The sequence below is a fragment of the Gymnodraco acuticeps genome, unplaced genomic scaffold (genome assembly GCF_902827175.1).
Source record: "Gymnodraco acuticeps unplaced genomic scaffold, fGymAcu1.1, whole genome shotgun sequence".
NCBI lineage: Eukaryota > Metazoa > Chordata > Actinopteri > Perciformes > Bathydraconidae > Gymnodraco > Gymnodraco acuticeps.
The window spans coordinates 1-14,173 of record NW_022991422.1 but is presented as its reverse complement, the minus strand read 5'-3'; the positions used below and the strand labels follow the sequence as shown (position 1 = coordinate 14,173).

General features: G+C 45.0%; 1 protein-coding gene across 1 annotated transcript; it reads right to left on the bottom strand.

Annotated features, from left to right (window-relative positions):
• Positions 1–2,075: 2,075 nt before the first annotated feature.
• arhgap5 (Rho GTPase activating protein 5) lies at positions 2,076–9,897 on the bottom strand (the record flags this gene model as incomplete). Its single annotated transcript, XM_034195828.1, has 2 exons — positions 5,953–9,897; positions 2,076–2,360 (listed from the first exon to the last, which is right to left on the bottom strand). Coding segments are annotated over exons 1-2 (4,008 nt in total), but the record flags the coding sequence as incomplete, so codon positions are not given.
• Positions 9,898–14,173: the final 4,276 nt, after the last annotated feature.

Sequence of the window (14,173 nt, the reverse complement as noted above, 5' to 3'; positions counted from 1 at the left end):
AAACACACTTCAGAAGCCACACCGTAATTGGATTTCTTTCTCCATGTTATTGCGGGTCTCTCATCTTCTCCTCTCCTTTCCTGTGTTGATTATGGACGGCACGTACTGGGTGTAAATCACAGTGAAATATGCAAGTTGCCTAATTTGGTCAATTATCAGTCCTAATGTCCCCGAAATATATGATTTACACCGATATAAACCAGCAAATGCTCATGTTACTAGCATGTTGCCGGATAGCACAGTGTTTAAAGCTGCCCATATGTAGGGAACCACTTCCGAACATTTCAGGTAATGTCATTCCCCCTTTTTCAACTCTGCATCTCCAAGAAAGTCACTCTCTGGCCCAAAAAATTATCCAACATTAAAAAAAAAGAATGAGGAACTCGCTCAAATGGACACCGTTGCTGCTTTTCGGACACAATTATTTAAGCTGATTTATTAACCTGTTAAGTCCGAAGGTCCCCGCCGGCGGGTACCTTAGTTTTTTTTGTTCACGACACTGTGTCTCAGGGGATCTTAATATTTAAGAACCTATTAATGTGTTATATCAGATTAACGGGAATAATCTCAGCTAACTGACGATACAAACCATTTTTACCAAAACAAAACACAAGCCTCATAAGAAGCATCTAAATGACCCCTGAGCGAAAAATGCTAACCTATTACTGCACCGATAATCACTCCTAGCTCCCTTATTACTTATCCTAGGTGCACATCCAACACATCGTTTATGATCGCAAGGAGACACAGAATCTAACGGTGCTCACCTCAACACCGAAAGATACAAACTCGTGACGTTATCAACAAAAACGTACATCAAAACAAGTGGCGCTAGGTAGCCCACAACGCTAACATGGCTTACCTTCGTCTTTGTCTGGTCTAAACTGGTCTTCAATGGCATTAAAACGATGCTGTAGTAAATCCATAGGTTAATCCAATGTGTCTGCGTCCCCTTTGAAATGTTCTGATAATCCATAAGCAATAAAACTGCTTTTCCGTTGCTTGATATCAGAGCAGCGATATTTCTCCCCTCTGCTGCAAGCTAGCATGCGCAGAGAGGCTACCTCTTTTTTTTAACATGAGAGTCTATGTGACGATTTCCCTTGGATTCTATTGGCTCTAACGGTCAGGAAGAGATGTCACATGTCACAATCGAGCAAGGGGGCCAGAGATAAGGAAAATCCACCCAAATGACCCCAGAAGAGTTTTCTTTTGCTAAATCTGTCTAAAAAGGTCAAATGTCACTTGTTTTGCATCAATCTTGATACAGGGTACTTATTATATGTTGTACTTTGGATTCCTAAAGCTTTTAGTCTACTAACCCATCATCCAAGGTTAGTTTTCACTATAAGTACAACATATTTTTTGGACGGACACTATAATTTACAGTTTTTTTACCATGTTCAATCTGAGTTTTCTTTAAAATAAAAAACATCTATATTGATTCTGACTTTTCTACATCCAACTCACAGGTTTATCATTACTTTGAGAACAAAGATTATTAATTTACCCCTTTTAGAAGGGAAGATATGATCATTTGTTCTGGGAATGTCATTTTCGAGCCTGAAAAACAGGCTTGGGGCTGAACAGGTTAACAAAAACACACTTCAGAAGCCACACCGTAATTATTTCGCAATTGGATTTCTTTCTCCATGTTATTGCGGGTCTCTCATCTTCTCCCGTGCTGATTATGGACGGCACGTACTGGGTGTAAATCTCTCTACTGCCATCCCTTAATCAGTTTTCTGATCTTGGAAATCTTTTACCATCTTATTCTGTAATCATTCCAGCTTTGCTTTGGCAACACATCAAATGGCGTGTCAGATAAGCTCATTGAATGTGAATTGACTTGTATTGACTGGCAGCTTTGGCTGGATGCTTGACAGACCCGACAAAACACGTTCTGTGGGAGAAGTAAGAGCCGAAGAGAAGAAACGTTCACATTTATGCATTTTCCACACCCACCTTTAAACCATCCTTTCTTCTCCCACTCAATTACCCATTTGGAAAGACATGAGGCACTTTCACGGCAAATACCCACAAAGCTTTTGCATACAAGAACAAACCAGCTGTACCTTCCAAGAGTTACACCACGGAGAGCTTGGTTGCACCTGAACGCAGAGGCAGGAGCCGAAGATAAAAGGGAACACAAACAACAAAGAGAAAAAGAATGAGATGTAAGAGAAGCTGAAAACGCACGACTCACCTGTGCGCTCGATGTAGTCGACACATTTATCGATGAATAGCGGGATTGGCCGGTCTGAAGTCACCAGATTCTGCAGGGGAACGCCAAAATAGTTGCTTTCCCAAGTTCTCCGGGTCGGCGGGTACAGAGGTTTGGTGGGTTTGGAAGATTTGGGCTATAAAAAGGGGAGGGAGAACACAAAGAAGAGGGGGTGAGGTGAGGTGATGCAGGATTAAGGGAGGGGGAGAGGGGGAAGAGCGGAGGAGGATGGAAGGGGATAAGGTGGGGTAGGAGAGTAAGAGAGGAGAGGAGAGAGGAGATACATGAGAGAGGAGAGGAGAGAGGAGATAAATGTAGAGGAGCGGGGAAAATGAAGAGGAGAGGAGAGAGAGGGAGAGAGGGATAAATGAGAGAGGAGAGAAATGAGAGAGGAGGGGAGAGAGACGGAGGAGGGAGAGAGGAGATAATGAGAGAGGAGAGGAGAGAGTGATAAATGAGAAGTGCTGAGATAAAGAGAGAGGAGAGAGGAGAGGAGAGAGGAGATAAATGAGAGAGGAGAGGAGAGAGGAGAGGAGGAGAGGAGAGGAGAGAGAGATGAGAGAGAGAGGAGAGAGGAGAAGGAGAGGGAGGAGGAGAGGAGAGAGGAGATAAATGAGAGAGGAGAGGAGAGAGGAGAGAGGAGGAGAGGAGAGGAGAGAGGAGAAGAAGAGAGGAGACATGAGGAGAGGAGAGAGGAGAAAATGAGAGAGGGAGGAGAGAGAGAGGAGAGGAGAGAGGAGATGAGAGAGGAGAGGAGAGAGGAAAGAGAGAGGAGAGGAGAGGAGAGGAGAGGAGAGGAGATAAATGAGAGGAGAGGAGAGGAGGGAGGAGAGGAGAGGAGGGAGAGAGGGAGGAGAGGAGAGGAGAGAGGATGAAGGAGAGGAGAAGAAAGGAGAGGAGAAAGGGAGGAGGGAGATAAATGAGAGGAGAGGATAAAGGAATGAGGAGAATGGAGGAGAGAGGACGATAAATGAGAGTGAGAGGAGAAAGCGAGTGAGGAGGAGATGGGAGGAATCAGAAGTTAAGAGAGAGGAGAAACAAGAGAGAAGAAAGGGGAAGTAGACATTTAGAAAAACATGAAATAGCAAGTTTGAAAATAGATTTTTAGGACATAAAAAAGGAAATGAGATGATTTAGAAACATCATAAGAAGGAAGGAATGGGTCGTCCATAAAAAATACAGAGCATGAAGGAATTAATGAAGAGAGAATCCAGGAGAAGACACGAGGGAGAGGATGATGAGGAAGCATAAGATACAGATGAAGAAGAGGAGGAGGAGCAGGAGGAGGGTAGTTGGGGAATAGATCAGACACAGAGTTAGTGGGATGATAGCAGAGGGACGCGGAGGAAGACGAGAAGAGAGAAGACAGACAGGACCGTTATTCAGAGCGGCGAGGAAGCTTTGATTTCCCACACGGCTCTGCTCTTCAAAGAGTTGTCATGCCTACAGCAGGTTCAGGCTCAACTCTAATTGGCCGGGACGGCGACTAAACACCTTCCATGTTGTACCTTGTGCTTCTTCCTTATTGCTCTCCTCTCTTATTATCAAAGACGGTTTGAAATGTTATGACAACGCCCCGCACTCATGTAGCGCCGGCTGTTTCTATACTGATCTGCCCGCTACTATCTGAAAGGCCAAAGTGTGCTTGCAGGAAACGGACTAATCGAGAGCGCTGTGAGTAGTTTGCTTAACACTGCCGTTGTTAAACAGCAGTACTTCCAACAGCCCACTTCTTCGATTGTGTGTTTTCATGTAACAACATTTTAATTTAAATCATATTGTATAAATTCAGACAAATGGGACGACACGAAGCAGAATGTGAATACGTCCATGTAGCCTGGGCCTCCATTGGTAACGCTTTGTGTTGTCTTTGATGTGATGTCTGTTCTTTATTTGCAGGTCCCATTAGTATGCGCTGCTTTCCACCTTCTACTCCAGTTGGACTCAGATGTTGCACTTTTCCGTGTTCATGTGATGTTTTGGTGTTGTTGTTGTTGTTGTTGTTTTGTAACTGTCAAATAAGTATTTTTTGCGTTTCTCTTATTATCCTAGGATACTGTTATGTTTGGCTGTGAATCAGAAAATATGAAGGACGGACCATATATTTATATTTTGAGAAAGGGGCAGGTCATATAATGGCGCATTTCCACAGCAGGGCCTCGCTCGGCTTAGTACGGTATAGCTAGGCCTCGTTAGGCCTTGGTAGGCCAGGCTCACGTTATGCTGCGTTTCCATTACAGTGTAGTAGCTGGGGCGGTAACTATAGTAACGCAGTGTAGGCGGAGCCGTGACGTCATCTTCAATGCGAAACACAAAACCAACATCAGCCGTTAGCTGTTAGCACTCAGAGCTCACAGCTCCTCATATCTGTTCAGAAACTAGACAGAAGTTAAACAAGTACAAACCACAGACTGCCTGTGTCATGGAGAATACAGTCGCTGCTTTATTTATGTCTGGAGGCCGTTGTTGTGAGCGTGGACGGTCGGAGCATATACTGCGTTATCTTAGCCGATCTCCATTTAGAAAACATGCATCTTAAAGGTGTTTCTCTGCCGTCTGTCTGCAGACTTGTCAAAGCATTAATTCATGGTTTTTACTAACCGGTATCAGTATGTTGTTACTTCGGCATCATTTTGAAACGTGTATTACAATTAAATCACGGTCAAATATGTTCATGTTGTTGTAGTTGTAGCCCCCTAGCCAGCGATTCTCTCTAGTTTAGCATACTCAGCCCGACTCAGCCCGGTTGTTGGCCCGGAAAGAACCACGATTTTGTCGAGCCAGAAAACTGTGAAAAAGTACCCGCTAGCCGGGCACAGCACGCTTAAACCGCGCTGTAGTGGAAATGCGCCATACCATTTGTTTTCTTCTCCCTTCTCTTTTTCGGTCAACGGTGTTTTTACAGAGACATGTTTTGTCAACACTAATTATACATGAAGTTGTGCATACTATGAACGGAACAAATAAAAATGAAATATTGCTGCTTAAGATCTGCAGCATCTGAAATTGTGCAAGTTTGTCTAAACTAGGCTCAATGCAAGTTAATACAACTGTAATTTCATTTATTTATATACTATCCTATGTATATGTTGTGTCTTTTTTGTGATCTTCTCTACCGTAGATATGTCCATAGGTTATTATATCTTCATGCCTGGACACATACAATTGTCTTTATATAAATATGTGTGTTTTTCAACAGGGAAGTGCTGGTTTAATTTCCCTCCACAGCATTCGTCTTGTATGATAGGGGCTGTATTAAATGCTCTTCCTGTATCGTGTGTGCTCAGCCGTCTCAGAGCAGCCTTCAGAGAGCGCTTGTAAAGGATAAGAAGGCATCTTATTATACAGACAGAGCCCTACTGTGTCAAACAGTGTGTATTTTATAAAAGCTTTTATTGCTTTTATGGGGGGCTGTAAGGTGAGGCGGCTTATAAACTATTTCAGCCTTGGGGGAGATCAATCAATTATCGAATTAGTTTATATTCACCGTGAGTCCATTTAAAAGAGAAATCAGCTCATATCTCACACCCACACAATCTCTTCTGCTCTCTTTCAGTTTCTCCCTCGTACTCAATGCTCTGAAGCTCTCCTCTCAAAACACCGCTTTGTCTTTGAGTGATAGTGTCTGTGAGTGATAGCATATTTGTTGTCTGCTTTCTTTTGAACTATCCTGCTTGCTAAAATCGAGCTGACATTAAAACTCAAAAGTCATTCATGACAGAACTCACCTTCTTCGGTTCTTTTGTCTTGTTCTTCTTCTTCTTCATCTTCTTGTCCTCCTGCTCGGGGTCGGAGGTGATGGCGGGGTTATCTATCCCACCTTTCCAGGGGTCTGCAGGGGAGAGTAATGGGTCTTCCTCGCTGCCTCGGTGGGCTCTTCCCTTTTTCTTTTTCTGCGTGGCAGGACCAGACTCTTCGCCATCGCTGTCCGATTGGAACCGTCTTTGGTAGGCCTTCGTTTTGCTGAACAGGATTTTAGAACGATGTTTGTATTTTGATGGCCGCCGCGCAGCCTGAGACTTTCTGTCAAACCCGTTCTCTTCCTCTCCTCCGTGGAGGCCGTGCAATCCACCGAAGGAGTTTCTTATTTTGACCAGGCGGCTGTGGGAGTCTTCGGGCACGGCGTAGATATCGTCGTTGTGGTATCTGGACCTCAACAAGGTGTCTACTGGGTCTGCATAGTTGTCTGACGCATCCACGTCCTCACCGTGCGTCAATTGGCCGCGTGGGATCCTACGGTTGCTTTTCATGCCAGCTTCGATGGTTTTCAACAGGTTGGGGTCCAGCTTTTTGACATTAGGTTTGGGCAACACTGGTTTGGGCCGGACAGGTGGAGGCACTTTGTGGTTGCGCTCATGATCTCCAATCGGGGTGCTATGGACTGGGTACTCATTGCCTTCTAGGTCAATGCGGTACTTTGCCCGCTCGCTGGGTGTGGGGAGAAGCTGAACATCATCACCTATTGGACTGTAAGGCGGCGGGGCCTCGTTGTCATCATCAGATTCTGGGTAATAGGTGTTGTAAGCCGGGGAGTGGCTATGAGGCGAGGTGGGGAACACGTCTTCACTCGCTCCAGTGGTGCACTCCCGTGACGAACTGTCGTAAAGGAAGGAACTCTCAATATTCGGCTTTTTCTCCAGCACTTCGTTGAAGAAGGGTGTAAAAACCTCCGTCTGCCGATGATACTGTGACAGGGAATAGAGGGCCGTGAACTTGGCAGCAATCTCTGTGGCAATGTGCTCCCCCTCCGTCATCAGCTCCTTGATGGCATCATTCTCAAAGAAGTCTGCCTGACTGTCTGTAATCGCCACCATCTGGACAGGGATCACGTCTTGGACCTCGGCCAAAAACGCCCGCAGCGTCGCCATAGAAGCCTTGCGTTTGGCAGAGTACACCAAGATGTAGCCGTGGACTAGTTCATCTTTGCGGACACCAATGGCAGTGTGGTAGGACAGGACGGTGACCTGGATCCTCCTCCTGCTGTCCCCGATGATCTTGTCTAGTATCAGTGTGTTGCTCTGGCCAGGCTGCCCGGCGCTACAGCAGTGTGAGTCTAAGAAAGGGGAGAGGATGAGGTCAACGCTGAAAGGATCCCAGCACATGGCGCACATGACTATCCTAAGATCTGTCTCTGACATGTCTTTGATAGATGGCAGTGGAGCCAAGACGTCAAAGTTATGCTTCAATCCCTCAAGTACCGCTCGAAGACCCTGCTTAACCTGGAACTCTGTGAATTTACGTGGAAAGGCCACAGAGGGGATGTCGACGAAGGTGCACTGCAACTTGTTGGCCAGCTGTTGGCCTTGGTGCCTCAGGATGGGTATGTTTTTGCAAATATTATCCCTCTGATTAGCCAGGATTAAAATGAACGGAAGTGGCTGTGCAAACCTATCTCGTCTACTTTGTGCTATCTCTGCTCTGATTCTGCCTATGCAATCTCCAATACAGTTGAGGGACTCTATGGAGTTGAACACACAAAAGCAGCCATGTGGCTTGAACGTGTTGACCCACGTATGGCTGAAGAGAAGCGTGGAATTGACATCCACGGGAAGAAGCTCCAGTTCGTAGATTTTTCCATCTAAGGTGTACTCGTCGTCTGTGGACTGAGCTCTGATCTCGTTGGCAAGTTCCTGTGAGAGACCCTCCCTTCCCAGGAGGCAGAGGTTGATCTTATCAATGTTGGCACTGCTATAGTAAAGATTAGAGCGTCCGTGGTCCAGCTGCACCAACCTGTTTGCTAAAACCTGCTCTACTTTCATATCCACACAGTTTTGCCCACTCAGGCATGTCTCCTTAGTGGGATGGTACACAAACCCAATGTGTTTGAGAAGGAGTGACTCTCTATCTGGGGCAAGTTTCTGCAGTGCTCTGTATCTGGGCTCCTCATTCAGCACACAGTGGATCTCGCTCATTTTGTCGCAGCTGGGGGTAGCGTTCAGATCCAAGTCATAGAAAAGCTCAGCATGCTCAAAAAGCATTTCCTGAAAATCCTCTTTGGCCCTTTCAACTATTTCCTGCTGGTGTCTACAGTAAACATCCCTTCTATCTGATTCTGAGATGTACTTGTAGGCCTCGTCCTCCATGACAAAGCACATGACTTCCTCCCAAGGCTGCCCTGCACTGATAAAATGAACCCTATCCAGTGTCTTCTTGAACCTATCTTTCATCTCCCCCCTTCTCTTCTCAGACAGCAAGTGCTGGACGTGGTTATGGTAAATTCTCTCCCCATCAGGTGTTTCGAGGAGGTCAAAGGGTATCCTGCGATCGCTGATGTCAATATGGTCGGTCTCATCCCACGGCGTTTTCTCCAGAACGACAAACCAGTACTGGAAGTCAGTTCTGTTCCGGATCACACTCTGAGCCTCGGGCCAGGAGAGGTGCTCGACCTCGTCCAGGTTGTTGAGGAGGTTGTTCAGGGTTTTCGGTAGCGTCGTCAGGTACTCTTCCCTCCTTCTCCTGATGTGCTCCTGCTTCAGTTGTGCAATGTGCTTTGTGAACATGTTGCGTGCTTTCCTGGTGCCCTCCAACATGATGAAATCATCATAGTCAGACTGCCCCTTCAGATTAGTACTCACTGTTGTCCACGTGGTGTGGTAATCTCTCACTGTGTGCTTCATCACTTTCTCAAATCTATCAGTTAATGAGGCTACAAGATGCCGTTGGATTTTATAGGCGTCCAGGTATGGCACAGTTTTTGGCTTCCCCCTTGTTTTATCCAGCTGCTGGATTAGGACGTTGAAGCAAACTTCTACGTTGATGTTGCACCGTGCTGACGTTTCAATTAGCAGCAGGTTCTTCTTGTTGGCAACAAAGGCCTGCAGGTCCCTCAGATGCTGGTCCACATACTCGTCACATTTTGTGGCAGCGATGACAATGGGCTTCTTTGACTTGACAATTTGGGAGTACACGCTGTTGACAAACTTCATCTGATCTTCAAACTTCCTATTGCAACCCTTGCTAATATCGATACAGAGAACAAAGCCGTCGATGTTTAGCTTTCCATCGGGCATCTGCCTCTGCTCAAAGTCCTGCTCCAAGCCCAGCTGGTCCGTACAGATGTACATTAGCTTTTCCGCCGACTGGAGCTTTGACGCTGCCGCCCGTTTGGTGTACGGCTGCAGGTTCGTACTCCGATGCGGAAGAAACGTCTGGTCATCGATAAACTCCGTCTGTTCAATGACTTGTAATTTACAGTCCAACCCATCGTCGCCTCGATGCGCCACTTCCCCCCAGTACAGGAAGTGGTCATTGTTTACAACTCGTCCCCCAAAGTCTATTGTGCTCAGAACTGAGGTGTGCTCTGAGTAGTAGCTGTCCGCATTGGGGCGCATGTACCGGTTGCATAGGCAGGACTTGCCAACGCCACAATTCCCCTTCTCTTTCTCCGTCCCCGAGAGGCCAACCACACTGAGGGCGAATGTCGGGGGGCGTGCATCCTTGTTCTTGGCCATTATTTCCCCCCACGCATCGCTGACTTGGTCACTTCCAGGAAAAAGGTCAAGATATCATTCCAGTTCTGCTCGTCAGTGGTAAAGGGGCACATTCATCCTGATTTCCCTTGGCAGTGGTGTATCCCCCTCCAACTTAGTATATCTCTCTCTCCACTTCTGTCCTGGGTCTTCTTTAAGCTGCGAGAGAACAGCTGGCTTCCCCTTTTATCACCTGCCTGCAAGACATGGAGTTTACAATTAGGAAAAGATAAAAGGCAAAACAAACTAAAACATATTGGCACGGATTTGTCCTCTGAGCCCTTTAGTCTCCTTATCACAAATAACATAATTAGCTTTTTGTTTCCCTGCACATCCCTCTAGGACATATATGTACACGTATGCACGGTGTGGTGGTTTTGAACAACAAATCAGACATGTTAATCAGGCATTACAGAGAGTTATCGGGAAATTATACAACGGTACACATTATCACACTTGTGCAGGACAAAATAATCCCTCCTAAATAGTAAAAGCTTAACAAAAAGGCTTTTGATCAGCCTTTCATGTATTAGTTACAACGTGAGCTCGTCTTAAAACATCACAGTTGTAGGTTTCTAATCTAAAAGTATGATTTAAAAAAAGCCTCCTGCATTTTGGATTCTTTTTACTACAATATGAAAAAGGACTTTTTGGATGACAAAGGGCGACAGTATGATTCATATCAAAGAAAGGGAGAGTAATTCAATCAGGGGCCGTGTTCAGCAATGTCACTTTCCTCTCGCAGAGAAAAAGAAGTGCTTTCAACCAATTTGTGCCGAGGCAGGATAAAAATGGCTTGCAACTCCAGGCCTTTGACAGCCACTGACCTAGAAATGATGTGCGTCCCCATGAGAAAGAAACAGAGAACATAAATCAGTTCACAGATTTGTTATCATCGGCACATGATGAGGGTTGAACGTATAATCCTGATTATTTGGCCCGTCGTTCTCTTAATGCCTTACATTCTAATGACTAATCCTAATTGGCACTCTTCATTATGTGTGGAAGGAAATCATTTGGCTTCTTGCAGTATCTTTTCAACACAACAGCGTAAAAGAACTGCATTCACAGAGTGTTAAAGTAAAACATGTTGCATCTGATGGTCTTTCCTATCTGTATCATCTGGGATTCAGTCAAATAAGCCTTTAACTCTTGCATGACCTAACGAGTGGCTGATAACTGATAACTGCGGAGAATTGCAGTCATTGTTGTGTTTTACAGAACGATGGCAATCAGCCAGTGAATTTGCCTGCGTGAGCTGGAACCGCTAGCTGCAGCGCGACGGCATGCTGAGCCTGAGAAACTGCACCAGAGTCGAAACTCGTTGCTCGACACGAGGCAGTGAGGTTTCCCCTGACTGTTTATAGAGGCCAAGGTGATGAGGTCACCTGTGTGGGGGGTTTGGGGAGTTCAGCACATCCACAGCCTTCTTTAGAAACAAGCTAAATGTATGGAAATGTATTCAGAAGACGTAATCTAGTATTTCACAGGGAGATCAAATAACGTATTTGCTGTTGTGTTAACACTATACCTGAAGAATCAGAAACAGGTTTATCACCAGGTGGGTTTACACTTACGAGGAACTTGACTAGGTGTTATACATAAAAGTAAACCATCAATTAAAGCACAGATAAACTAGAAAAAATATTAAAAATATAATGAAAAATATAAATATAACAGTATTTACATCACATTGCAACGGAACTGAATACAAGTGAATAAAATATGGAATAAAAATAAATCGGCAGTAATGAGAAAAGAAAACAGATGTTGTTGTACTTGTAGAAGTGCAGTAATCTATTCCAAAGAGAGATCAAATAACCTCAGGGTAAACAAGCCCAATAGCGCCCAGGAAATGTTCCTTTAATGTTTAGTCAGCTGATATATAACAATACCACCTCAGACAAGAAGCCTATTCTCCCTCCAACACACCCAGGACATGAGATGACGTCGGAAAGCAAACTGACAAGCAGGTTTGTCAGGTTTACAAATCCAACCAGCGGACGCTACAAAAGCTGCTGCTGCATGAACCGGATCCTCGCCGGCAACCAGGAATACCTGCGCTTTTATGAAGAAACACACGACATACATGTGCACACTTTAAAGTGACACTAAAGCAAGGTATTTATATTACTAACTGTTGACCAACTAACAAGACGTCTACAAATGGCCTTCTTTCAACAAGCGGTGACACTGGTACTAATAAACATTTGGAATCATTATTTGGCAAAAGACTAAGACCCTCAATTACAACAACTGAAATCTATTAATATTGTGTTGATTGACTAACTTACAGATTATTACAGCCCTTGCACATACACTTTAAAGTGACACTAATGCCTTAAAGCAAGGTCTCTCTGTTAATAACTCGTGTTTTTTTAATGACCAACGATGCTTTACACAAATGAGCAAGTCTACAAATTGCCTTCTTTCAACATACAGCAAAAACATTCCTAAATGTGAACACACAGTACATGAGACACTTTTCCTACTGGTGACAGTGGTGATAATTAACATGTGGAATCATTATTTTGCAAAAGACTAAGACCCTCAATTACAAAAACTGAAATCTATGAATATTGTGTTGATCGACTAACCAACAGATTATTACAGCCCTACATTCCCCCTCTGATCCCCATCCAAACCACAGTGTTTGAGCAGATCCTTCGATTCAAACATCTGTTTTGCATTATTGTCGGCCAACATCAAGTTCTATTTCCCTGTTGTCAACACACAGGGTCCCTACAAGACCCATGAGGCGCTTTCACACCGGAGTACTTTTCCCAGTATAGTTCCGAAATGTCAAGTTCACACCAAACAAATCCGGAACTAAAGCTTAGTTCGTGAGAACCTTTTCACCCCGTTTTCCGTCCCTGCTAGAGAGCAGGGACTTTCGGAGAAAAAGGTTCCTATCTCTGATTGGCTGGGCGGATTGCAAACCACGCCCCGTAAAACCAAACAAAAGTTTTGTGAAGCCGCCATTTTATTATCCTCGCATTAGCATTATTAGCATTAGCCCTGCGCACCAACTCAGAGAGACTAACTTATGGCAACACAAAATAAAACATGGGAGCGGTGGAGATGAGGAGGTGTCGGCGTTCTGGCGATTTACTCGGAAGGCTTCAGTAGAAGCTGCTGGGAGTCCCAGCAGCTTCTACTGAAGCCAGTCCCCAACTCCGGGGACTTCCGGCCGGGGACTCCGGGTGGCAGTATACGCCGTGAAGTGGTTTGCGGCCTGCCAGTAAACCCAAAGCAGAAGAAGAAGAAGTGACGTCAGCGGCTTAATTTGCCTAATCCTCCCTCAGGGACTTATTCCGGTATGAACGCGATCTGCACTTAGTTCATGAGAACTAAAGAGTTCTGATGAACTAAGTACGGCAAAGTACTTGGTGTGAAAGCGCCTATGGATAGTTGCCAACATGTATGAAGAGAGGAAGGGTAGCAGAGCTAGTCAGTTAGCTGTAAACACCCAGATGGAGCCTCTTATAACTGCAAAACATCACAGCTGAAACGTGTGCAGCACAAATAGCTAAAAGTAGCCTCATGATTAGTCTATTCACTGCAGGGGGGGGGGGATTAAGGTATCACTTGGCAAGCTGGTTTTAGAGATGACTAAATGCTGTAAAGCCTCAAAACCCAGCGGACACACTGCCAAAGACGGTAGACCTTGTAAAGCTGCACCCCGCAGAATGTTTTAGGTAAAAAAGAAACTTGTTTTTCTCAGTCTGAATCTCAAAGAGGGGCTCCAACAGAGAAAAGGGGCTCAGCGTCTTTAAATGAGGTGCCACGGGCTCATTATGTTCCCCTTCCCTAGAAGACATTCTGATCTTGAGTACAGACAAACCCACTCCCACTGGAAGACATGAATCAAAACTTAGAAGTCAACTCCAAACTGCGTCCTATGAGGCAAAATGGAGCTCTATAGACAGACAGAAAAAGTTGCCCTCTTTTCTGACTATAAATCATGACAGGCGAGTCAGGGGCGCGCCCCCCCCCCCCCTCACAGGATTACTGGGTACTCACTTTCACATTTTTAAACCATTACCTGTCACTGGCATTTTTCAGCTGCAGGCACTTTTAAATGTCAGCTAACCATCATCAGGACTGCTGGAGTTGTACATCAAAAGCAACAACAAGCAAACGCTCTGAAGTCTTAAGTGAAAGTCTCTCTGCGGTAAAGTGTGCAGTCTGAGGGAAGGCCATCCCATAATAAGGAATCATCCTGCTGAGTTAGTGGCATCATGCTTTTCATTTTCACTGTGCAGTTGCTCAACAAGAGATCCATGCCAGTAAAAACAAAGCTTTGTTTACATCGATGACTTTAGTGCAAAACTATGCGAGGCAGCAGGCAAAGTATTTCAAGGGAAATAATTTATTTTCTGGATCTTTATAAACAGATTATTTTAAACATGACTCTCTCCCAGAGCCCAGATTCAGACCTGAGCATCTGTCTATCCATATATATATCCATCTATCTATC